We start from the raw sequence: 27,233 nt of genomic DNA on the forward strand, positions 1-27,233 counted from the left end.
GACTAAGATACTGTGTACTGTATGTTAAAAAAAAAATGCCTGTAAAATACATTTGTTGGTGTACTATATAGGACACAGGTCCCTACCCTCTGTTCTTTATGATCTGCATATTACTTGCTATAAAACTGAGGTTTTAGTGGGAAGGGATATACAGTGCTCAAAAAATTAGGAACACTTTGAAAACACATCAGATCTCAATGGGGAAAAATATCATGCTGGATATTTATACTTATATGGAATAGGTAATGTGTTAGGAACGTAAGGATGCCCCATTGTTTGATGGAAATGACAATGATCAATTTACAGAGGACTGAATTCAAAGATACCCCAAAAATCAAAGTTAAAAATTGATACAGCAGGCTTGTCCATTTTGATTAAATTTAATTGCAGCAACCCAGAATGGTCCTCAGTAGTTTGTATGGCCCCCACGTGCTTGTATGCATGCCTGACCACGTCGGTGCATGCTCCTAATCAGTTGATGGATGGTGCCCTGGGGTATTTCCTCTCCGATCTGGACCAGGGCATCACTGAGCTCCTGGACAGTCTGAGGAACAACCTGGTGGCATCAGATGGACCGAAACATGATATCCCAGAGGTGTTCTATTGGATTTAGGCAAGCATGGGGGCCATTCAATGATATCAATTCCTTCAGCCTCCAGGAACTGCCTGCCTACTCTTGCCACATGAGGCCGGGCATTGTCGTGCACCAGGAGGAACCCAGGACCCACTGCACCAGCGTAGGGTCTGACAACGGGTCCAAAGATTTCATCCTGATATCTAATGGCAGTCAGGGTGCCATTGTCTAGCCCATAGAAGTCTGTGTGTCCTTCCATGAATATGCCTTCCCAGACCATCGCTGACCCACCACCATGCAGAACAATGTCACAGGCAGCATAACGTTCTCCACGGATTCTCCAGACCCCTTCCATGTCTGTCACTTGTGCTCAGATTGAACCTGCTCTCATCTGTGAAAAGCACAGGGTGCCAGTGGCAGACCTACCAATTCTGGTGTTCAATGTCAAAATCCAATCAAGCTCTATGGTGCCGGGCAGTGAGGACATGGCCCACTAGAGGATGTCGGGCCCACAGGCCACCCTTATAAAGTCTGTTTCTGATTGTTTGGTCACAGACATTCACACCAGTGACCTGCTGGAGGTCATTTTGTAGGGCTCTGGCAGTGCTCATCCTGTTGCTCCTTGCACAGAGGAGCAGATATCGGTCCTGCTGATGGGTTAAGGACCTTCTACGGCCCTGTCCAGCTCTCCTAGAGTAACTGCCTGTCTCCGGAAGCTCCTCCATGCTCTTGAGACTGTGCTGGGAGACACCGCAAACCTTCTGGCAATGGCACATATTGATGTGCTAACCTGGAAGAGTTGGACTACCTGTGCAACCTCTTTAAGGTCCTGGTATCGCCTCATGCTACCAGTAGTGACACTGACCCTAGCCAAATGCAAAACTAGTGAAAAACAGTCAGAAAAGATGAGTAGGGAAAAAATTGTCAGTGCCTCCACCTGTAAAACCATTCCTGTTTTGGGGGTCGTCTCATTGTTGCCCATCTAGTGCACCTGTTGTTAACTTCATTAATGCCAAAGCAGCTGAAACTGAATAACAATCCCCTCTTCTACTTAACTGACCAGCTCAATAGCCCAGTAGTTTAATTGACTTGATGCTATACTCTGATTAAAAAGTGTTCCTTTAATTTTTTTGAGCAGTATATATGGTGGATGTCCCTGCATTTTTATTTTTTATTTTTTTTTTCCAGTACCCAGAAAGGTAGCTGCATATAACCCTAAGATCTTATGTTTAATACTGTACACAAATAAGAGGATTTTGCGGATGTGCTTTAAATTTGAAGCACAATTTTATTTCTGTAATATATAGAAGCTTAAAATGAAATGAATGCTAAGTGAAATATGTAGGTAGCTACATAATTCAAATGTAAAAGTTCCCTAAATAAGTCTTTTTTTTTTTTTTTTTTTTTTTTTTTTTTTTTTTTGCTTCCCTTACAGTTATCGATCCTGGTTCATCCAGATAAAAATCAGGATGATCCAGACAGAGCCCAGAAAGCATTTGAAGGTAACTTGAAATTTTATAGATTCCTGATTTTGACAGTTTTTTTTTTTTTTTTTTTATAATTGAATTTATCTGTATGTAGTAAGTAAAACAAGGATATGAAACAGAATACGTCTGTTACAATTAATATATTAAGTTCATATAAAGTAAATATGAATTATACTTTAAACAGAGGTTGGTTTTATGACGTAAAATATGAAATACTTTTCATTAGGTTTTTCAATTGATACACTCCGCTTAAATTTCAGTATTTTTACATTTTGTCAGCCACACTTTTTTTCTCTGCATTTTGTACGTGTGTGTGTATTGTAAAATATACTTTGTGAACGAATATTCGTGCAGTTTTCCTTGATATGTCCTTGTTTGCTGCAGCGGTGGACAAGGCATACAAGCTGTTGCTGGAGGGTGAACAGAAGAAGCGGGCACTTGATGTCATTCAGGCTGGCTATGAATATGTTGAACATAATGTAAGTGATCCATTATTTTAAAACACTGGCTTTTCAAAAATAATCCCAAAAAAAATGCTAGCATGATTTTTAGTTTTGAGTTCATTTTGGTCTGCTTTTTTGCTTTTTATGCTAAACATGCTGAATGTTTTGCAATCCAATATATAATATATATTTTTTTGTCTCTTTTGGGGGATAGCAAATGCCAAAATGCATTTATGAACTCCTTGTTGGATTTTAGGGCAAAAAGTAATATTTCCTGCTGCCTTAGTCACGTTATATGGTGTACCTGGTTGTCTTCTTAAAGCGGAGTTCCACTCACACTGTAAAAAAAATAAGTCAGCAGCTACAAAAACTGTAGCTGCTGCCTTTTAAAAAAACAGCCACTCACCTGTCTCACGATCCCGCAGTCTCTTCCCCGCAGCCTGTTTCACCAGCCGTCTGGTGTTCCATGCACCGGCATCTTCAGTGTGGGCACCTGGCTGTGACAGCTTGCAAATTCACAGCCAGGTGCGCACTGCACATGCGTGAGTAGCACTGCACTTCCTGAATGGCCCCCGTAGTATTCTGGGACCTGTCACGTGTCCCAGAAGACTACGGGGAGGGCGGGCAGGAGGACATCTTCCGATCGCCGCGGAAGTGGGAGCGGGTACCTGTCAGTTTCGGGTACCCGCTCCCCAAAGGTGCCAATCGTTATTGGGGAGCAGGGGACCAGTATTTAAAGCGGAACTTCCCCTTTTGGGTGAAGCTCCGCTTTAAAGACAATACATGGAGATAATGTTAAGTTGGAATTTTGTTAGAAAATATTTTTCAGAAAATTAAAATGTTCTAACAGATTTTTCTATGAACGCTCAAAAACAAAAATCTAACTGTGTATGGCCAGCTGTAGGAAGTGAAAGGAAAGTGAGGGATTTTAATGTGTTCTATTGTGATGTCTGCAGCAGACACTGGTGAGCCCCAGTCTTTCCAGGGCTGACATTAAAGTATAACTAAAGGCAAAACGTTTCTTTTAGTTTTGGACAGAGTGGAGAGGGATAAGATCACCTGCCAGGTTTCTACTGCTACTAGGGAGATTCACCCTCTCCATTTGTCCTGTTTACAGTTATCAAAAGTGAAAGTTTAAAAAAATCCCAAATTCTAGGTTGTCCTCAGAACAGTAATAGAGATGAAATCTTCCGATGGGGAGACCAATTCTGCACTACTTACTCCTGGCCTCTCACTTCTGCACTACTTACTCCTGGCCTCTCACTTCTGCACTACTTACTCCTGGCCTCTCACTTCTGCACTACTTACTCCTGGCCTCTCACTTCTGCACTACTTACTCCTGGCCTCTCACTTCTGCACTACTTACTCCTGGCCTCTCTCTTCTGCACTACTTAAGCCTGACCTGTGAGCTCTGCTTTAGGACTCATTCAGATGGGTCCTGAGTCCCGTCCTCTGTGCAGAGCCACTTTTTGCTTCATCTACATCCACCTCAGGGCTGCGTGCAGGCAACCCGTAGCGGTGGATGTAGATGCAGCAGCTGCACAGACACAGTTCAGGTTCATTTTCTCTTGAGACTTGGGGTACTCGGCATTCCCTGGGTTATCTGAAAGGAGAGTCATCTCACCCCTGCAGTGCAGAAGCCAAGGTAGGCAGGCTCAAACCAGGGTCATCCAGTGCCAAAGGTGAAGATGTTCAACTGCCCCCTCCCCACAATCCCACTGTCTTTTGCATCTTGGATTCTACAGAGATAAAGTACTATGTAAAAGTTTTAGGCAGGTGCTAATAAATTAAGAATTCTTTCAGAAGTAGAAGTGTTAATAGTTTATTTTTTATCAACTTCAGTTATCAAACTGAATATGAGATTGAGTTGATTGAGTTCTCCATGTATCTTTTCAGGTTAAAGAGAGGAAGAAGCAATTGAAAAAAGATGGGAAACCATTACTGGTTGAGGAAGATGACCCTGAAGTTGTAAGTAACAGCAAACTATATTAACATTTTGGCTGCCACCAATGTATGTCTTATGTCAGTGATGGCAGCAGGGGATTTTACATACTCCAGATGATTACAGCAGCCAGAACTGCATGTAAATGTTGGAAGTCGACTGTCAGATTTCAGATGGAATCGATCTAGCAGGCCCAGTCATTCTCCATTAGCTTCTTAAAGAGACCAGAAGTGATTAAGTCCTAGTAGCTTTTGGGTTCTTAGTTAAGGGAGATCAGCGTATGGACATTTTGTGTTTATGCAAAATTATGTGCATTTTTTTTTTTTATCCACAAAAGTGAACTTAGCCTTTAACTTGTTTTGGGATTCTCTAATAACTAAGAAAAAAAACATTTACAAAACATTGCTTATAGAAATATGGAATCTAATACCATTGACCTCTTTTCAACAATACTAGTTTTCTGGTTGTCATAGGGATCATATTTTAAACCACTGATCCTATAGTAGGTGTATTTAGAATTTTTGATCTACATACTAGCGCTGAGTCAGTGGCATAAAGGGTTAACAGGGCATGAACATAAAGACTAGGCAATTAGAAATCAACCCCCTTTTTCTTTCAGAACAGGTTTCTTTAAAGCAACACCTTCCTTTGCCAGTGTATACAGAAACCAATGATAAAATTAAACAGTTTATAAACAAATCAACCGTGGGTAAAAACTCAACTGCATTCTGTTTCCTTATATTCTCAAAGGCCAGGCTGTTAGTCATACATCTCATCCCTTCTTGCGCCGATCAAGAGTCATTGATGTCTGCATGGCAGTAGGCATGCCGGTATCCAGGAGTGGTGGGGAGAGCTTATCTGATGTATTTTAACCAAAAGTTTTTAAATTGACCTATTGAGCAACAGCACTACATGGTCTCCAAAGAAAAAAAAAAAAGGAAAAACCCACTGCGCTGCCAAATGGACTAACTCAAAAGAGAAAATAAAGTGGCTGCTAACACCTGACTATAAACAAATAGTGAAAGACAATAAGTGGGAAAATGGTGTTGCGCTACTTGCCCTAAGAATGAGTGAGCCTCAATACACAATGACACCTAAAACTATTATTATTACACAGGATTTATATAGCGCCAACAGTTTGCTCAGCGCTTTACAATATAACAGACAATACAGTTCAATACAAGAGGGATTTGAGGGCCCTGCTCCTTGGAGCTTACAATCTAGGAGGGAGGGGCTAGTGGTACAAAAGGTAGTAACTGTGGGGGATGGACTGGTTGGAAAAGTAGAAGATTCCAGTATTAGCTGAGGGCAGGATAGGCTTCCCTGAAGAGTGAGGTTTTCAGAGATCGCCTAAAAATGAGCAGAGTAGGCGATAGTCTGATAAACTGGGGTAGAGAGCTCCAGAGGATGGGGGAAACTCTGGAGAAGTCCAGGAGACGAGCATGGGAGGAGGAGAAAAGGGAGCTAGAGAGCAGGAGGTCTTGCGAGGAGCGGAGAGTATGGTTTGGGTGATATTTAGAGATAAGATCGGTGATGTAATTTGGGGCAGTGTTATAAATGGCTTTATATGTTATTGTTAATGTTTTGAATTTTATCCGTTGGGCAACGGGAAGCCAGTGGAGGGATTGTTAGAGAGGGGTGTCAGATATAGAGCGGTTAGTAAGGTGGATGAGTCTGGCAGCAGCATTCATGATAGACTGAAGAGGGGATAGCCTGCGATGAGGTAGGCCAATGAGGAGGGAGTTGCAATAGTCAAGGCAAGATATAACAAGGCAGTGAATAAGTTGCTTAGTGGTTTCTGAGGTTAGGAATGGGCGTATCTTGGAGATGTTGCGGAGGTGAAGTCTACAAGATTTGGACAGTGATTGGATTTGGGGCTGAAAGGACAAATGGGAGTCTAGGATTACACCTAGCACCCTGGCATGAGGGGAGGGACTGGTAATTGTGGTATTGATCTTGATGGAGATGTCATGGGAAGGGGCACGGGCTGGGGGAAATACTAAGAGCTCAGTTTTGGAAAGATTGAGTTTGAGGAAGTGGAGTGACATCCATGCCGATATGTCACTTAGTAGGTTAGTAATGTGAGAGGAGACTGAAGGGGTGAGGTGAGGGGTAGAAAGATAGATTTGTGTGTCATCAGCATAGAGATGGTACTTTAAAGCCATGGGAGTTTATCAAGTGACCAAGGGAGAAGGTGTAGATGGAGAAGAGGAGGGGGTCCAAGGACAGAACCTTGAGGGACCCCTACAGAAGAGGGAGTGAAGAGAAGGGAGCGTTATAGCTAACACTGAAGGAGCGCTGCGGTAGGTAGGAGGAGAACCAGGAGAGAGCAGTCTCTGAGAACAAGAGAGTGGAGTTTTTTGAGGAGGAGGGGATGGTCAACCGTATCAAAAGCCGCAGAGAGGTCAAGTAGTAAGAGTACGGAGTAGCAGCCATTGGTTTTAGCAGTTAGTAGATCATTAGTGAGTTTTAGTAGGGCAGTTTCAGTGGAGTGTAGTGAGCGAAAGCCAGACTGTAAAGGGTCAAGAAGGTTGTTGTCCGTGAGGTGGGAGCTCAGGAGATTGTAGACTAAGCGTCTACTACTGACAAATGAGTGAACCATCCCATAAAACAGAAAATAAGTGAACAATGCACATAAAACAAGTAACTAGTGTGCACAATAATATCCACAGGAGTGAATCCACAGTATGTGGCAATAACGTGGTCAAAAGGTGAAAAAACAAATGTTGGTGGATAAGTGACAAAGGATAACACATAAAATCCAAAAACGCTGTCAATGTCAATAAAGTAGCTTGAGGAAAAATGAAATGAAACGTGGCCAAATGGTGGCTAGAAAACATCAAGTGAAGTGGATAAGTGAAGAAAAAATTGTAATCAAATGGTGATATAAAAAGTAACACCCAGAAAGCAATCACTGTAATTAGAACAGTACAGGGTGTATGAGGTTGGGAGTACCAAGATGGCTGCTGCTGTCCATACCGTAATGACGTCATCACACTTCTGTCCTACGCGTTACGTCATGAGTCATGTGACTTCATCAGCCCTGATGTTTTTTTTGTTTTTTTCTGTTATTAGGGAATAGAGAGGTCCACAACATAAGCAGTAACTGCACTGTCCAATAAATGCTCGTTTGAGACAGGTGTTTCTTGTAGCTGAATTCTATATTTTATATATCAGCTATGAGATGCAAATCTCTTGTGATCAAATGTATTAAATTGTATTTTTAAAGCTTTTGTGTAAAAGGATGTTTTCTCTCTCTCGAAGTTTAAACAGGCTGTATATAAACAAACCATGAAGCTGTTTGCAGAACTGGAAATTAAGAGGAAAGAGAGAGAAACAAAGGAAATGCATGAAAGGTTGGTACCTAAAAAAAAAAAAAAAAAAAAATGTGAACCACATATTATATTCTTGATATGTCTGCTGTACCATGCACTTGTATGGAAAAATGTATTGCTTACTTTGTGTGAAATCCTTGGTGTTCCTACCAGTCCCTCTGCTTTCCTATTAAAAACTGACCACACTAGGAAGGAGAACACACCGTGGTCAGTACTCAGACTTTCTCTTTGATCAGGTTTGTCCTGGCAACCCCCCCCCATGCACAGCCTGTCACTGGCAAGATCAGATTGCAGTTATTTCTCCTCCCCCATCAGTTATGCAGCTGAGAACAGATGGTATATGACAGGGATGTTGAATTTGTATCGCCCGACACCCGGGACATGTAGTTCCGGTCACCCGGCAGGTAGCGTTTTTTTTTTTTTTTTTTTTTTCTTTTTTTCAACCTCACCTGTCTTGTGAAGGCATTCGGCCGGCTGCACTACCGCCCAATTGCTTTCACACAGCCCACTACAGTGCCAGCCTCCACCCCCTCCCATGCAAACCTCCTCTCGCCCGCTATGTCTCCCAGGCTCTTCTTGCCCGTCTGTGGGCCCGGAACTGGTTCAACGTGCATTGGTGGCTAGAGGGGAGAGAGGAGAGCGGACACGTCCTCTCCCCTCCCCTTGTCCTGACCCAGAAGTGACGTTCTGATGTCATTTATGGGTTCCTGTTCACAGATTTCCCAGTCATTGAGGCTGAGAAAGAATGTAATGTGGTGTGATGTACACTGCATTACATTTAGGGTAGACATGCAGGGTCTTTTAGACCCTGGATGTCTCAATAAAGAGAGCCGGTCACCAAATATCATCACATGTGATGAGAAAAAGAAAGTTAACCACTTCCAGACTGGACACTTTTACCCCCTTCCTGACCAGGGCAATTTTCAGCTTTTAGCGCTATCACACTTTGAATGACAATTGCGCGGTCATGCAACACTGTACCCAAATGAATTTTTTACCATTTTTTTGAGATAGATAAAGCTTTATTTTGGTGGTATTTATTCACCACTGGGATTTGTATTTTTTTTGCTATGTAAATGAAATGTCCAAAAATTTTGAAAAAGTGTTTTTTATAAAATTTTGCAAATAAATATTTCATCATAAATCTTAGCCAAAATTTATTCCGTTATCTTTTTAGTAAAAAAAAAAAAATCCAAATTAGTTTACAAGCAAAAATTATAATTTTTAAACATTTTTTTTTTACATTTTTATTTTATTTTTTTATATTATTTTTTATTTTTATTTTTTACATACTGTCACCCTAGCAGTACAGTGTCACCATGGTGACACTGTACTACTTGTGAGGGGTGATGAAGATTTTTTTTTTTTTTTTTACACTGATTGCTTTTACACCCATATAGGATGTAAAAGCAATCATTTCTCTTTCTCTCTGTGTGCATTCATGCACTCATTGAGAAGAACTGAGTGAGCTGTGATTGGTCACATCCTGTCACATGGTACAAGGCTTTTGTGAATAGCCTTGTACCATGTGACCTCTGTGATCATTCACAGATTTCACACGTAGTAAGCAATGATGTCACAAGTGACATCTTGCTTACTACTTTGCATGTGATCACTGATTGGCCAATCAGTGATCACATGATCGGGACCTCGTCCGACGATCGGTGTTTCACTGTGTCCGGAGGACACAGCGGGCACCGGATCGCGGTGCTGCGCGCTCCCAGGGAGCGCGCACAAGCAGGGTGCGGGGAGGCCGTTTATTGACGGCCACCCGACCCTGCAGTGCCACCGTCCGGCCGTTTATATACAATGGCCGGTCGGGAAGTGGTTAAGCAAAAAACGATTTTTTTTTTAATTGGAAAAAATTAATTACACCCAAGCACATAACTTCCCCTCAAACAAAAAGAAATTTGAGCCCCCCCACAAATAAGCGCGTACAAACGTAAAAGCACACGCTGGGGTGCCTACACATGAAAGTGTTACATATCGCTGTGCACACTAGAATGAGAGCAATAATTCTAGCACAAGATCTCCTCCGTAACACTATACTTTTGACCTATAAGGGGCTTTAAAAGGGTTGCCTATAGAAAATATAGGGTACTGAAGTTTGTTGCCATTTCACAAGTGCATGCAAATTTAAGGTTTTACATGTTGGATATCTATTTACTCGGTGCATCTTTTATATTTTATAAAAAATAGGGTAATTTATTGCCATTTTGTGTCCTAAAATTAACTTAAGAGAGAAGTATGGGTTTCACTCTTTTTGCTTAATCTTTATGAGCTACTAGTACATACACATCGTTTCTGCTCTCTGAGGAGCACACCCATTCTGTTAAAATAGGGTTAATGACCTGTGGAGGGGGCTACACTTTCCTGGATTCTTATGCTGACACAGGCTGGGATCCGCCCCCCTTCCTTCTCTCTGGGATTGATGTGGGCTGGAGACTGGAGGGGAGACTTCAAACAAAACAGCTCCTCTCCCCTCTTCCCTCCCCCCTCTCCCTCTTCCCTCCCCCCTCTCCCTCTTCCCTCCCCCCTCTCCCTCTTCCCTCCCCCCTCTCCCTCTTCCCTCCCCCCTCTTCCCTCTTCCCTCCCCCCTCTTCCCTCTTCCCTCCCCCCTCTTCCCTCCCCCCTCTCCCTCTTCCCCCCTCTTCCCTCTTCCCTCCCCCCTCTTCCCTCCCCCCTCCCCCCTCTTCCCTCCCCCCTCCCTCCCCCCTCCCTCCCTCCCCCCTCTTCCCTCCCCCCTCTTCCCTCCCCCCTCCCCCCTCCTCTCCCTCCCCCCTCCTCTTCCCTCCTCTCTCCTCTTCCCTCCTCTCTCCTCTTCCCTCCTCTCCCCTCTTCCCTCCTCTCCCCTCTTCCCTCCTCTCCCCTCTTCCCTCCTCTCCCCTCTTCCCTCCTCTCCTCTCCCTCTTCCCTCTTCTCTCCTCTCCCTCTTCCCTCTTCTCTCCTCTCCCTCTTCCCTCTTCTCTCCTCTCCCTCTTCCCTCTTCTCTCCTCTCCCTCTTCCTCTTCTCTCCTCTCCCTCTTCCCTCTTCTCTCCTCTCCCTCTTCCCTCTTCTCTCCTCTCCCTCTTCCCTCTTCTCTCCTCTCCCTCTTCCCTCTTCTCTCCTCTCCCTCTTCCCTCTTCTCTCCTCTCCCTCTTCCCTCTTCTCTCCTCTCCCTCTTCCCTCTTCTCTCCTCTCCCTCTTCCCTCTTCTCTCCCTCTTCCCTCTTCTCTCCTCTCCCTCTTCCCTCTTCTCTCCTCTCCCTCTTCCCTCTTCTCTCCTCTCCCTCTTCCCTCTTCTCTCCTCTCCCTCTTCCCTCTTCTCTCCTCTCCCTCTTCCCTCTTCTCTCCTCTCCCTCTTCCCTCTTCTCTCCTCTCCCTCTTCCCTCTTCTCTCCTCTCCCTCTTCCCTCTTCTCTCCTCTCCCTCTTCCCTCTTCTCTCCTCTCCCTCTTCCCTCTTCTCTCCTCTCCCTCTTCCCTCTTCCCTCTTCTCTCCTCTCCCTCTTCCCTCTTCTCTCCTCTCCCTCTTCCCTCTTCTCTCCTCTCCCTCTTCCCTCTTCTCTCCTCTCCCTCTTCCCTCTTCTCTCCCTCTTCCCTCTTCCCTCTTCTCTCCTCTCCCTCTTCCCTCCTTTCCTCTTCCTCTTCCCTCCTTTCCTCTCCCTCTTCCCTCCTTTCCTCTCCCTCTTCCCTCCTTTCCTCTCCCTCTTCCCTCCTTTCCTCTCCCTCTTCCCTCCTTTCCTCTCCCTCTTCCCTCCTTTCCTCTCCCTCTTCCCTCCTTTCCTCTCCCTCTTCCCTCCTTTCCTCTCCCTCTCCCCTTCAGTTAGCTAGACCATTTTGAGCACACAGACATGCCTTCACCAATAACAGGAGCAGCTCAGCGACTAAAAGACAAGTAAATAGATGCCATAGAGTAAAAATATAATGTCAAATAGACTCTTGTAAGGTAAAATACAGCACTGGCTGTTAGCAGCAGTCCAGCATTGCCTGCAACTACTGTTACAGTAAAACAAATCATAAAATCAGAGCTAACGTGAATGGTTAATTTTAATGACTATTCAGATTGTGTGATCGAGGCAATGAAACTTTTCATACTCGTCTGATTCGGCTGTTTTCACACTGCTGCACTGCGGGTTGATTGCAGCTTGGGTGTACCTGCGTTTGTTATGTGGTTTAAGCTGCAGTTTCCCATAGACTTTCTATTGGGTTGCGCATTTATGGCGTGTGTTTTTTTTTTTTTTTTTTTTTTTTTTAGCATTTTCTGAAAGCATACTAAACATGCAGCTTGCAGAACTCTGCACCACGTACTACTGATCCCTGAACCCCGCGCCACGTACTACTGATCCCTGAACCCCGCGCCACGTACTACTGATCCCTGAACTCCGCGCCACGTACTACTGATCCCTGAACTCTAAACTCATAAGCAGTGGAGGCATTCCTTACCCTGCAGCTGCACATTTACATGCCCTTGTATACGTGAGGCTGTGGGGTCGGAATACCACTGATGGCTGGCTGTCCACAGTGACATCTTCCTGACGGGGGTAGCTCAGGTGTAAGTGTGTGTGTATTTTGCAGTACAGGAGACATTGGGGAAATAATTTGGGTGTAGGATTCGGTCAGAATCTTATCCTGTTCACACGTCAGGTTTAGAAATGGTTCCCATAGAAGTCAATAGCCGTAATCCACACCTGAACCGGACTGCACTGCTCAGAAATCAGACAGGACTTTTTTTTTTTTTTTTTTAAACCGCACTGAATGTGCACCGGACATATGTGAACAGGCTTAAGAAAACAAAATGGCAGTTGACTAGTGCAAAGCCTTCCTAGTAGTGGTTTAATCCAATTTTTGCTACTTAAATGAATGCATTATGCTCCTAACATTGTATCTGTAGTCTTGTACTTGTGCATGCATGTTATATTCAAGCTATTGAACTACAGTCAAGTGAAAAGGTAAGTACACCCCCATGGAATTTGTTGACTTTCAACATATTTGAACAAGTAGACATTAGATCCTTGCTTCACAATGCAAATATTAAATATTGATTTACACATTGCCCACAGATAAAGATGATATACTTAAATACGTAAGCAATGAAAATTCCTTTCTGAATGATTTTTTTGACAAAAATATGAATAGATGTAAGGCACCTTTCACACGGCGTTCCGTGTGTCCGTTTTTCATCTATCCATTTTACGAATGAAAAACGGACACCCAAGAATTTCTTTGGACTAGCAGATGTAACTAGATCTGTTTACATCCGTTAATGTCTGCATCTGTTAATATTTTTTTTTTTTTTTTTGAATGGAAGAAAACCCTATTTTTGTTCCGTTAAAAAAAAAAAATAAATAATAGAATCGTTTTCAGTATCTGATGACGAATTTCCCCACTAATTACTATCGCTCAATTCTGAAAGTGATTCTAATTCACTATCGCTGTTTTCTAGCTGATCTAAAATCGCTTTTGACCTTAAGGGACGCTTTTTGGATGCCATGGACGTTCTCAAGTTTCCAGGCAGAAAGAACCGTAAAAGTGCAGGCAGGACACTGGACAAAGCACTAGAGACAAAATTTAGGTGAAATAGTTTGATACAGTAATGTAACACTAACATTACAATGTATTGTGTGTGTGTCATATTATTACTTTTTTGAATCTCCGCCGGTTCTGCCCCCCTGCATTACAATGCTCGCAGGGAATGGAAGTCAGATGCCGGCATCGGCCAGAGGACACAGTGGAAGAACATCGCGGGATCGCAGGAAGGTAATGATCGGGGGATCGTAGGGGAAGCACTATAGTGTAATCCCGTGTGTGGCTCGGGGTTACCGCTTTTGGTACTGTAAATTTATCCCCGAGTCACACTCGGGATTACCGCTAGGAAGATTAAAGTCTGCTAATCTCGTAATATTGTATTCCCTTGCCAGACTCATAGGCATATGCAGCTTTGTTTCTGGGGGCCTTAGAGAGCTCTATTGATCTTAGCATGATGCGAGCACCATACACCAGATAAGTGAAGTTTAAAAGATAAGTTCACCTTTCAACAAAAATAATAAATGCACATATTTTTTGCAGATTAAAAAATGTCCATTTATTTGTTGTAGGAGCCAGATCGCTGATGCCATGCAGGTCTCCTGCAGACCTGTCGGTGTATCTGCTTGCTTGTACTTCGTATGAGCAAGCCGTTTTTTATTGATAGGATCAATAAACTACCACAGCTCTCAGTGTTGTGATAGTTCACTGAGAACTACAAGCAGACCGCCATTAAGGCGGTCGGGACTTATTCACAGTGTTCTGTGCATGAGAAACTATAAGTGATATGGCTGGGCATCAAAACGGGGGATCTGGGGCAGGTCATTTCATAACATTTTACATCTTGAATATGGGTGTAATGTGTTATGAAAGGTGAACTTGTCCTTTAAAAAAAGGTTCCACCTGCATATACTATTGGGAGGTTCTAATTATTGGTACTTAATTTGGAACACTGGCTTCTAATTTCATTGATTTGAAGTGGTAAATGTAGCAGTGTACTTTATTTTTTCATATGACAAGTCTGCATTTGTGTAGATAATGAAAAATAATACACAGTGTCATTTGCTAAAGTATTTTCACCTTACCTGTAGACACGTTTTGATCCAATGTTTGCTATTCATAAATGTTGAACTGTTAACCATTTCCATGGGCTGTACTTACTTTTTAACATGGCTGTTAATGCAAAGAATAAAATCCGTTAAAAATTAAGAGCCCTGGACAGTTCATATTAAAACTAAGATCCAAAAAAATGGCCACTGCCCCGTCTATTACTGGCCTTCACAACAAGGAGCACATGGAAGGGCGACGCATGACAAACAACAAAAGAAAAAAATTCCCAGCTCTAACTTGCCAGCCAGTCTGCAAACAAACCTAATTAACCTGTTAAAGGCAAAGCAAGCGAGCGCACCAACTCACACAAAGCAGCTGGCCTGAAACCCCTATATCAGCAAAAATATGAAAAAACTTAAAATGCAGCGCTGTACAATATTATGAAACCAAGGTGCCAATAAATAAAGTGACAATAGTGGCAAATTCAAAGTGAGGCGCTCAAAATTAGCACTAAAATGAATAATATTGCATAAGTTTGCCGCAGAATAACAGCTAGTAAGTGATCTTTGCAAATAAATGTGAAGTGACAATAGTGAACAGTCCAGTATAATATAAATGGATAAGGGTATTCAGATGAATAGCAAATAGTGGTGGTGTCGGAGTCATCCCTGTAATGCTGTGAGAAGCCAGTGGTGTTCTTCCTGTTTCCATACCATGGAAGTTTTCTCTACCTGTAGAGGAGTTGGATATATTACTATCATCATAGAGATTTCTTGGACTCTTATTTGCTACTCATCCGAATGATCTTATCCATTTATTTTATACTGAACTGTTCACTATTGTCTCTTTATATTTATTTGCAAATATCACTTACTCGCTGTTATTCTGCAGGACACTTATGCAATATCATTCACTTTAGTGCTAATTTTGAGCGCTTCACTTTGAATTTGCCACTATTGTCACTTTATTAGCACCTTGGTTTCATAAACCGAATTAACCTGTACAACAGTACGCGTTAAACTAAGATCTGTATTTCATAATGGGGCCTTTTTATTTATTTTTTAGTAGGTGGTATTTAGCGATTACATTGTTCCTTTTGTGTATAGGACATGCAGTTAATAGTTTTTACTTTTCTCTCAGGAAAAGACAAAGGGAAGAAGAAATAGAAGCTGAAGAAAAAGCCAAACGTGACAGAGAATGGCAGAAAAACTTTGAGGTACAGTTTTGGAGTTTCATAGTTTGGTTTAAAGTGAAGGCTAAATTTATAGCTTAAATGTGCTTTAATTTGTAAAACACAGCCAGGTTCTGAGCTCACTTTTCTGTGCCGCAATTAAAAAAAAAAAAAAAAAAAAAAAAAAACATTCTTGATCACTCTGTTCTGCTTTTTATATGTAGCAGTTTGCCTACACATAAACTTCTTCAGAGTTTGTTACTTTAAAAAATAACACAGTTGGAAATATAAATTCATAAGATATCAAAATAAACTTGCTTGTATACATTCATGACACACCTGGGAAATACCAATGCATTGTCCTTGTATATGTCTACACAGAACCGTATTGGTTTTCACCAGAAGTTTCACTGGTGTCTTGCTTAATGTGTTTCACAAGACCACTGTTAAGTAGCAGTGGCCTCTTCAAAATATAGTAATCGTGTGTGAGAAAATAAGCTGGAAGAGGCACTCGTAGGTCTTGTCTCAAGAATAAGGGCTCGTTCACATCATGATGCAGAGACGTCCGTTTTTCTGCATGCATCCTGCGAGGGCACAAAAAAAATCAATTGTTCTCTGTAACATCACGTGCAGATTTTTTTCTGTGCAGGGATACATGTTGTATAAAATTCATTGGAGCGCACATGAAAACTGATGCTTCTGCAAGTGAAATCAGTTTTTCTACACATATGGTGTGAATGAGGCCTTAGAAGCAATTAGCATTTAAACCCTGTATGTGTGTTTGTATATACAGTGGATATAAAAAGTCTACACACCCCTGTTAAAATGTCATCTCTCTGTGATGTAAAAAAATGAGACAAAGATAAATCATTTCAGAACCTTTTCCGCCCTTAATGTAACCTATAAACTGTACAACTCTGAACAACAAACTGAAATCTTTTAGGTGGAGGGAAGTAAAAATAAAAAACTAAAATATGGTTGCATAAGTTTGCACACCCTTAAACTAATACTTTGTTGAAGCACCTTTTGATTTTATTACAGCACTCTTTTTGGGTATGAGTCTATTGGCATGGCACAATTTGACTTGGCAATATTTGCCCACTCTTCCTTACAAAAAACACTCCAAATCTGTCAGATTGCGAGGGCATCTCCTGTGCACAGCCCTCTTCAGATCACCCCACAGATTTTCAATTAGATTCAGGTCTCGGTTCTGGCTGGGCCATTCCAAAACTTGAATCTTCTTCTGGTGAAGCCATTCCTTTGGTGATTTGGATGTATGCGTTGGGTCGTTGTCATGCTGAAAGATGAAGTTCCTCTTCATGTTCAGCTTTATTGACTGGTATTTGGAACTTCATAATTCCCTCTACCTTGACTAAGGCCCCAGTTCCAGCTGAAGAAAAACAGCCCGAAAGCATGATGCTGCCACCACCATGCTTCACTGTGCGTATGGTGTTCTTTTGGTGATGTGCATTGTTTTTGCGCCAAACATATCTTTTGAATTATGGCCAAAAAGTTCAACCTTGGTTTCAACAGACCAGAACACATTTTCCCACGTGCTTTTGGGAGACTTCAGATGTGTTTTTGCAAAACTTAGCCGGGCTTGGATGTTTTTGTTCGTAAAAAAAAAAAAAAAGGCTTCTGCTTTGCCACTCTACCTCATAGCCCAGACATATGAAGAATACGGGAGATTGTTGTCACATGTACCACACAGCCAGTACTTTCCAGATGATCCTGAAGCTCCTTTAATGTTGCTGTAGGCCTCTTGACAGCTACCCAGACCAGTTGTCTTCTCGTCTTCATCAATTTTGAAGGGATGTCCAGTTCTTGTTAATGTCACTGTTGTGCCATATTTTCTCCACTTGATAATGACTGTCTTCACTGTGTTTTATGGTATATCTAATGCCTTGGAAATTCTTTTGTACCCTTCTCCTGACTGATACCTTTTACCAATGAGATCCCTCTGATGCTTTGGAAGCTCTCTGCGGACAATGGCTTTTGCTGTAGGATGCAACTAAGAAAATGTCAGAAAAGACCTACAAGAACAGCTGAACTTTATTTGGGGTTAATCAGAGGCACTTTAAATGATGGCAGGTGTGTAATGACTCCTATTTAACATGATTTTGAATGTGATTGCTTAATTCTGAACACAGCTACATCCCCAGTTATAAGAGGGTGTGCACACTTATGCAACCACATTTTAGTTTGTTTACTTCCCTCCACTTAAAAAGATTTCAGTTTGTTTTTCAATTGAGTTGTACAGTTTATAGGTCACATTAAAGGTAGAAAAAGTTCTGAAATTATTTATCTTTGTCTCATTTTTTTTTACATCACAGAAACCTGACATTTTAACAGGGGTGTGTAGACTTTTTATATCCACTGTACCTTCCTTGAGTTTATATTGGATGTAGGCACTGCCCCATCTTGTAGAGTAGAATGCTCATGATTTTTTACTTCATTTGTGAACAAACAAGTGACTTTCTACACACTTTGTTCTGGTTTTTAGAATTGCATACTTTATTATAATTGTTGCTCCAGCATGTAAACGCAACCACATTATTTTAGCTTTAAGTTTTTCAATTGCGTTGTACAGTTTATAGGTCACATTAAAGGTGGAAAAAGTTCTGAAATGATTTATCTTTGTTTCTTTTTTTACATCACAGCATTTTATTAAAATATGATTAGAATATCACATTAAAATGTGTTCCAATCTGGCGCACTTCAGATAAAAAGTAGTGTCTCCCCTTAAGGTTCAGTGTCTCTGGTAACTCATAAGAAGGCTGTTTTTGAGGCGTGACTTCATTGGCTCCTCCCAATTTTTCCCTATTTTTCTGTTTTGCGTTTTATTTATTTAATGTATTTGTATAACATAAACATTCTAAAAGGTACTGTGCGGCAGTTTTTACCTATTGAAATATAAGCTTTGCTGATTGCAGACGTATAGGTCTGTATCATTGTGGGGTGTGTCTGATCTTTGCAAAGGTACAGCTGCTTCAACACAGAGTTTCCAACTCTGCAGCTGCTGGCAGGGGCTGGCCTTGATACTCAGGTTGTAGCTGTTTTAGAAAATAAACTTTAAGGCATTGAACACAATTTGCTTTGATATGCTTGGAATGTATTTAGCAAATTTAAACAAAGGTTAAATTGGACTTAACCTCTTGTCTATCAGTACTTGTCTATAGAGTGTTCTGTAGAACTGGAAGTAAACACAACATTGTATTAGAAGAAAGGATGTGACATCACAGCACTTCCTGTCTTTACAGAGGTTTGGGCAACCTAGTTTCACTGCTATGGTGATCTATTGCACTCTTGATAGCAGTGATCTGCTGCTGCATTAGATGGGGAGGTTTCGTCCTGGTACTTGACTTGTTCCAAATCCCCCTACCCCCAAGAAGTGCAATAAAAATTAAAAAATATACAATGTGTGTTTTTATTTTAAAAAAAAAAGTATAAAAAGAATAAGAGACACACTGGGGTTGATTCAATTAAACTGGAGAGTGCAACATCTGGTGCTGTGTATATAAACCAATCCGCTTCCAGGTTTTTGGTTTTTTTTGTTTTGTTTTTGGTTTTATTGGAGGTTTTTTGTCAGCTTAATTGAACAATCTGATGTTATGCAGGCCATACATGGGTCAAAATCCGAACTAAATTCCTTTAGAAAATCTGAAATTTCGTGCGTTTTGTAATCCGATGGTGCCACCGTTGATTTCGAAATTCAACCAACCAAGCCTTCAATTTCACCTTATGTTGCTACAGAAAAGAATTTTCGTGGCCAAGAATTTTCTTTTCTTTCCAGGTCACAGCTCATGCTTATTTCTTTTTCATTTATATTTCTCGCACCATTCTCCCATCATTGATTCGAAATTCGTTTGTTATTCAAAAACTTTTCAACATGCCCGATCACTCAAATTCAATGGTCACATGAAAATCGGCCGGTTCTGTGACCTACTAATGGTGCAAAATTAGGACGAAAATCCTTTCAGAATTTGATCCATGTATGGCTGGCTTTAGAAGCTGATTGGCTAGCATGCACAGATGCACCAAATCTTGCACACTCGGTTTAATCAATCCATGTGTTTGTATGTTGGTGTGTATGAAAATATTCTTTATTAACAGAACTAAAATATATTAAAACCTCCTGCGCTTCAGATGAATAAAACACTAAGCTGCCAACACCCTCCTTTTAACCAAAAAGTGCATAAGTAAAAATCAGAAAAATTGGTGTAGCGCTAAACAAATGCCACTATGCATAAACATATATACATAGATAGAACCTAAACTAATACATAGGGGTATATATACTTTCAGATATAACACAGATAATCATGCATACAAGGATAAAACCCCTTGTATATCCCCTAATAGGGAAAAACGTGACTATATGCTTGTGGTGGTTGCACACAAAATCATGCAAAAAGATGACACACTGCAACAAGTGATAAAAGTGAATATTATACAGTGCGGGGAGGTGAGGAGGCACTCAGACCATTATAGGATTGTGGCACTCTCACGGTTCCTAAAGGCTCACAGTTTTTGTTTGAAGTGGACTGTATAATATTCACTTTTATCACTTGTTGCAGTGTGTCATCTTTTTGCATGATTTTGTGTGCAACCACCACAAGCATATAGTCACGTTTTTCCCTATTAGGGGATATACAAGGGGTTTTATCCTTGTATGCATGATTATCTGTGTTATATCTGAAAGTATATATACCCCTATGTATTAGTTTAGGTTCTATCTATGTACATGTTTATGCATAGTGGCATTTGTTTAGCGCTACACCAATTTTTCTTATTTATTCTTTATTAACAGGAGTCAAAACATTGCCATTCAAAACAAGATGGCACAACTCACCCAAAAGAGTGTTTACAAAATAGTCAATACAGCATCAAGTTTCACATAAGTATACATCTGCATTATTAAAGACTTCACAGTTACTTATACTAAGCTTGGCATATATGCAAGGGGTACAATTGTATCTCTACCCAGAGTAACTTCTTAACAACCTATCCATTATTAGGTCTGTAGGTGCCAGACCAGGAACCTTCAACCATGGAGCCCATGGTTTTTCATATATGTTTGGACATCCCCTATGCTGGTAAATACATTTCTCTAATCTTAAATTGCTGCCTACATTCTTGATCCATTCCCCCAGAGTGGGCGGATGCTCTGATTTCCAATGGACCAGTATAAGTTGGTGGATTGGAACAAGGCCCTTACTATGGCCTCCTTCTAGATCTAGTATACTAAGTATACTGCATTTCAGATCCAAGGGGTGGGATACCTGAAACACTGAATTCAGAATTGTGAGCATCTCCGCAAGAGATGGATCAGGTCTCTAGTCCTGTTGCATCTGGTGCATTGAGGGGCAGTCAAGAGACGCATAGTTTACAGCCTGTATGGAGTGTAATATACTCGTAGAAGAGTGTATAATTGTGTTACATTTAGGGAGCAAATCACAGATTGGAAGGCTTCTTCCCAATTGTAACCCGTAAGTGGACCAACATCGCCCTCCCATTTCTCTGTCACCTTCAATGGGTGTAAATGGAGGAAAGTCCTCAGGAGCATAGTGTAGCAATGTGATCTGAACCCCTTAGAATTTTCAGCATATTTTAATATTGAAAATGGGGGTAGGGGACAGTATCCATTCAGTGGAAGTACTCTGAGCCTTAATGGCATGTCTTAATTGCATTTAGTATAGATGCACAGAGGATGGTAAATTAAATTTCAATTGAAGGGCAGCAAATGACAGATGGATCCCATTGTGAAATATATGACTAAGGAGTGTGATTCCAACAGAATATACTTGATCACTGAATGTCCACCTTTCAAGCCCCTTGAGTGCCGCCCTTTCTTTTAAATTCATATCTTATTCTTTACTGTTCAGGTGCTGGATTTTTTATATATGTATAACAATGGTGTGGGTGCACGAGACCAGAGAAACGTATGACGGCATTATGCTGCCTAGATTAGATGGTGCTCAAGCTGAATTAGTACTGGGATAGGTGTGCAAGAGACAGAGTGAGGGAGACCGAGCGACAAAAATTTAAAACCGGGCTGATCTAGCAAGTCTGATGTGGGGGTGCAGTAAAAAATGTCAGGTGGGCAGAGGATGGGAGGTCAACAAGGGAGTGTACAGGGGTCATCATGCTAGTATACAGGGAGTCAGCAGGGCAAAGGATTTATGTTCCTAAAGGAAAATGTAGGCTTTAAACAGTGTAAACAATATGTAAACAACCATGGCAGGGTTGAGTTACCTGGGGGGGGGGGGGGGGCGCAAGTTAAATAGGGGGGGGGGGGGCACAGAAACTGGTTACGGTGATCAACAAATGTATTCATGCTATCAAACCCACAAGAAAAATTAGCAAAATAGAGGATTAAAGTCAGGTAGATTGCAACGTGTGGGGACATAGAGCAACCAGCATCTGACAGAATGACCACACACAGGGCGATAGCTGCTGCCAACCATCTCCAATAGAAATTGATATCAGAAAAACAAGTGTGTTTTGTGTAGTCTGTCAGACACTGTGGACTATGAATAGTGGAAAAATGTTTCTCAAAATCTGAGTGAAGATATAAGGAGGGCTTTATACAGGTCATCAAAGGAAAGGTTATTTCGCCAGTAAAATGGGGAAGCTTTTTAAGCAAGGATAGCCTGATCACAAAACGTGGGGGACACCAAAATTACAAGAAACTTCTGATGAGAGAAGCACACACATTAACATCACTGCTGCCAATCATCATATCCCTGAAAAACTTCAAAACAGAGGCAATCAATCCTATATGGTGCAGAATCTTGATGTGATGGCAAAATATCACAGGAAGCAATTGTAGCTCAATTGTTCATTAAGAAATTTCAGTGCCATGGTTTGTAAAGAGTCAATCCAACGACATTCACATTACTGTGATATGCGATGGTGATCTCCACCTCTGGTTAGCGGGGAAACGCGGTCAATTACCATGCACTTGAGGATGGGCAATGAGTGATATATGATCCTCTTTCTGTAAAGCGCTGGATCATTTTATCTAATTTTATTAATGCAGTAACAGGGTTAGAGTTGCTCCTAACCACTTTAATCATTTTTGCAAAGGGAATTCCCTTTACAAGAGGTGGAAGGTATTCCTGAAAGCGTGGTTTAATTATATGAGGTACATATTAAATTGTACTAAGATCCATATGCCACTCTTGGTTCCAGACATTTGCAGTCTTCACTAGGTACTTCTTGGCATGTTGTTGATGGGCTGCCTTGTGGCATCTTCTCACAGCATACACAATCTGGTTTCTTTTAAACGTTTTGGTGATTTCTGCAATTTTTACATTGATCTTGAGCGTGACTTTTTTTTTTTTTTTAATTATTTTAGGAAAGTCGAGATGGGCGTGTTGACAGTTGGAGAAATTTTCAGGCACACTCAAAGTCCAAAAAAAAGGAAAAAAAGGCACGGACATTTTTAAAGCCCCCCAAAGTGAAGATGGAACAGAGAGAGTGACCCCCTTCTTTGTGAGACGACTCCGAGTTTTATGAACTGTGATTTCATTATCTGTAGTATCCTGTTCACTGGTCACCTGTTTGGCTGTGGAAGGATTCTTCTTTTTTTTTTTTTTTTTTTTCTCTTTTTTTTCTTGTTCAGCTTTTGTACAGCTCCCCTTTATTTTGTTTTCTTTGTGGGGAGACACTTATAATTTAATATTTTGTACCTTTATTGTAACAAGTTTAAATTCATTAAGTCTTAAGACATGTGACCAGTAGAAAGAGATTTATTTTCCACTCTTAACAACAATCCCTACTTAATACATCTCCATGTAGTAGCAAAATGGATAAAATGCCCCATCCCTCCCCCAAAGTTTAGCCCTGTATGATTTTCTCAGTTTGTATGTGGGGGTTTTCTGTTCAGATGTAGCCCTGAGCCTGCAATTAGCTTGCCTGACCTGTATCAAGCTATGCTGAATTACAGGATCGTGTAAAGCACAGTTAAAGTGATTATAAAGTCTTGGTTTGTTATTCCAAAAAAAAAAAAGTCATATTTACCTGCTCTGTAAAGTGGTATTGCACAGAGCAGCCCAGATTCTCCTCCTTTTTGGGTTCCCCTGCCGCTGCTCCTGACCCCTCCCTCCTGCTGAGTGCCCCCAGAGCAAGCAATTTGCTCTGGGGGCACCCAAGTAGGCATGTTCCTGAGTCGTGGCTCTGCCCGGATCCTCCTCTTCTCGGGTCCCCCCACCGGCGCTCCTAACCCCTCCCTCCTGCTGAGTGCCTCCAGAGCAACCAGCTTGCTCTGTGAGCATCAAAGTAAGCATGTTCCTGAGCCATGGCTCTACCCGGATCCTCCTTCTCGGGCCTCCCCCGCTTGCGCTCCTGACCCCTCACTCCTGAGTGCCCCCAGAGCAAGCTTGGCTTATTGGCTTGGGTTGTAAAATAGCTCGCTTTCCCTATATTTACTTACCCTGCAGAGCCAGTGTATACAAGATTAGGATGGGGTCTTGTATGAAAATACAGACAAGATCCCTTTGTTACTTCATGAAGGTATATAAAGCTGGGGTATTAAAGTGGAAACCCCCCTCTGTTACTATCATAATCATTAAGCAGACTCTCTGTAGGTTCTGCCATTTTTCTTTATTGAGGTGAGGTCTATGAAAGTGAATGAATGCTTTATAGACATAGCTGTGTTCTAGCAGATATCTTCAATAAATCCAGTGTGCTGGTGAAAATGGGTAATGGAATAGTGGTGATGCCGGTTTGCTTTTGGTTTGTAAGGGTACCTGTAGACTATAAATCTTCACACCTGCCTTATTGTACTGACTTCTGACAGCTATCTCCATGCATGTCTGCAATAAATGATTGTCATGGGGCACATTGCATACCATTGCAGATTACACTGTTCAACAAATTTTTATTTTTTGCCAGTTTTGGAAACAAAAGGATCCATTTCTTAATGAATTTCACATTCTGAGTTCAAATATAACAATGAAATTTGTCAATTGGCTCTAGTTTTTCTGTAAACGGAAAGTTTTCTACTATAGGCGTAATGACTACATAATGCACAATAATTATATAGATAGATGTCTTTCCACAAATATAAAGCAAGTGATATTGACTACATAACAAAGCCTAAATGGCATAATATATTGCATAGGATTACCAAGAAAAATTATAGCCATAAGCCAAGTTGAATCATTTTAATACTTAGGATTCTCACTAGTTTTGTCTTCAGTTTGTGTCGGTTTTGCTTCTCTTGGCTTTTCTCTTGTATTCGAGGAAAGGGCTATCTCTTACAACTGCACGTGACTACATGCTTCAGGTTCTTCCTCACTTGACTCAACCACGAAGGATTCTGGTGCTTTAGGAATTGGTAGTCCCTCTCCATGAGGAACTGGACGTATTGCCGATGGAATATTTGGATAGTGCACAGATAACTTTTTCTTCTTATTTAGCCCTTTTACAATTGGAGGCACCATACAAAAGTAACAATTACTAACATGATCTGTTGGCTCTCTCCAAATCATTGGCACAGCGAAAGGCATAGATGCCTTTTTTCCATTCAACCATTGCTCCAGTGCCGTCCCACAAGAATTGCAGCATATATGTGGTGCCCAGCTCTTGTCCTGGTCTCCTATCTTGCAGCCAAAATACAAGTTGTAGGCTTTCTTAATCATTCCTGTTATCCTCCTTTTTTGTGAGATAAAAGTTATTTCACCGCAGATATAGCAGAAATTATCTGCTTTATTCACACAAGTTCGAGGCATTACTGAGTAGGCTATATAAGCATAAAACGAAATGTAAAGACGCTGTCGAACTACAATCAGCTACAGATACTGCAGCTTTTATGCAGTGAAGTGATGCAATTAAAGGCTAATATTGCATCATCTCAGTATACATGCAATTTTCTATTGGTCACCAGTATCAATTGCGCAATATGCAGCTGAAGTTGCATCATAATTTTGAATGGCTTACGTCATTAGATGGGTGAATATATCATGGAAACTAGAGCCAATCAACATTTTTTAGGGTCATTTTCGTTTTCAGCACCCCAAAATTATGTAAGATTAGCTAATTTTATGCCCAAAACTTTTTACCTGTTGAACAGTGTTATCTGAACATCAATGCAGTGTTCTGTACACAATTTCAGTAGACCATATTGATGTGAGCTTTGATAATCTGTTTATCACAGAGAAGAACAGCAGTTCCAGGCAGTTGCTAACAGCTGTCGCTTGGTGCTAAAATGCAAGTGTGAAGATATCTAATCATACACAGTCACCCAGCTTGACCATTACAAGCACAGCCACTAGCTATAAGGAAAATGCTAAAGTCCATTACAAAACTTCAGAGAATAAAATCGTTATATAACGGATGTGTTACATTTGTTATAGTCCCATACATTTGAGTATTAATCTAATAAAATGTCAGACAATATTGCCTTGTGTGTCATGTGAAGAGAAGGTGTTTTTTTTTTTTTTTTCTTTTGAACTATTAATATTACTTGTGGTTTTGACAATGGAAACCTTTGTGCATATGTGATTTTTTGTTTTTGGTTTTGGGTTTTTTTTCCAGTTAAAAATAAAAACAAAGATTTAGGAAAAACAAAAAGTCAAATAAAAAAAATGAGGACAGAACATTTAAAATTTAAAAAATGTATTTAACATAAGCATTAAAAGGCGGCATGAGTCTATCAGACATACCAGCATATTATGCTTCACGCATAGATCAGTTGAAATATTGGTTCTTATCAGAAGACTTTTATTGTGGGGTACTGCAGTAAAGGTTACAAAGGGACATGATCTTTTTGCATTGATAATGGCATATTTTCTTCAGCCAAAGATAATTACCCCTCCATTGTATTCTATCACTAGTTTACTCCTGGTGTGGAGATATTTACTAATCAAAACAAAAGCTATTGAAGACATTAAAACTGTGGATATTCCTCTGCAAGCTTATGCACATTGTATCTCTGAAATATCAGTTGATAATTGGATACAACATTTTCTATCACATCTACCACACCCTAGTTCTTTTGTGGATAAATGCATAATATCCCAGGTAACTAAATTTAACAAATCACATATTAACCACTTGCCCTCCTAAGGATTCACCCCCCTTCCTGACCAGGCCATTTTTTGCATTACGGCACTGTGTTACTTTAACTGACAATTGCACGGTCATGTGACCCACCCAAATTAAATTTACGTCCTTTTTTTTTTTTTTTTTTTCCCAACGAATAGAGCTTTCTTTTGGTGGTATTTGATCGCTTGTGTGATTTTTAGTATTTGGGGCTGATCCTCAATTTGGAGCAGGCCAAGCTGTTCCCTTCAGACAAACTACTGAAGCTCTGGTCTGCGGTCCATGAAAAAGAGAGGAAGGCGCCTCCTAAGTGCAGTATGGACAATTAGTCAACAATAAATAAATTGCACTTACAAGATAAATAATTAAAGACTCATCCTGTAGTGTGTTAAGATCCAGGTGAGACATCTAGCTGTCCAGCAGCAGCTCCATCTATAGGATCAGGAAGTATGAACTAGTATGTGTCTGTGTATCTGGATACACAAACACATCCTAGTTCATACTTCCTGATCCCATAGACTGAGCTGCTGCTGAATCTCTCACCTGGATCTTAACACACCACAGGACAAGTCTTTTTAACTATTTATCTTGTAAGTGCAATTTATCTATTCATTAATTGTGTATACTGCACTTAGAGGTGCCTTCCTCTCTTTTTTTATGTTTACTGCATTAGAGCCTTG

The 27,233-nt window shown here is 40.9% G+C and overlaps 1 protein-coding gene across 2 annotated transcripts in view; it reads left to right on the forward strand.

Moving 5' to 3' along the window:
- The window catches only part of DNAJC8 (DnaJ heat shock protein family (Hsp40) member C8), a 52,524-nt gene extending 26,616 nt beyond the window's left edge, over positions 1-25,908 (forward strand). The window contains exons 4-10 of one of the 2 annotated variants that reach the window (XM_089686311.1): positions 2,010-2,076; positions 2,446-2,540; positions 4,401-4,472; positions 7,711-7,802; positions 15,474-15,549; positions 17,459-17,595; positions 22,865-25,908. In XM_089686311.1, the coding sequence (XP_089542437.1) occupies positions 2,010-2,076; positions 2,446-2,540; positions 4,401-4,472; positions 7,711-7,802; positions 15,474-15,549; positions 17,459-17,595; positions 22,865-22,955 (630 nt within the window). In that variant the 3' untranslated portion in view covers positions 22,956-25,908. The remainder of the gene's footprint in view (positions 1-2,009; positions 2,077-2,445; positions 2,541-4,400; positions 4,473-7,710; positions 7,803-15,473; positions 15,550-17,458; positions 17,596-22,864) is intronic. The other variant, XM_089686312.1, reaches the window with a different exon arrangement.
- The last annotated feature ends 1,325 nt before the right edge of the window (positions 25,909-27,233 follow it).

Source organism: Staurois parvus, unplaced genomic scaffold (assembly GCF_062004578.1).
Source record: "Staurois parvus isolate SC_StPar_1 unplaced genomic scaffold, SC_StPar_1.0 ptg000394l, whole genome shotgun sequence".
Taxonomy (NCBI): domain Eukaryota; kingdom Metazoa; phylum Chordata; class Amphibia; order Anura; family Ranidae; genus Staurois; species Staurois parvus.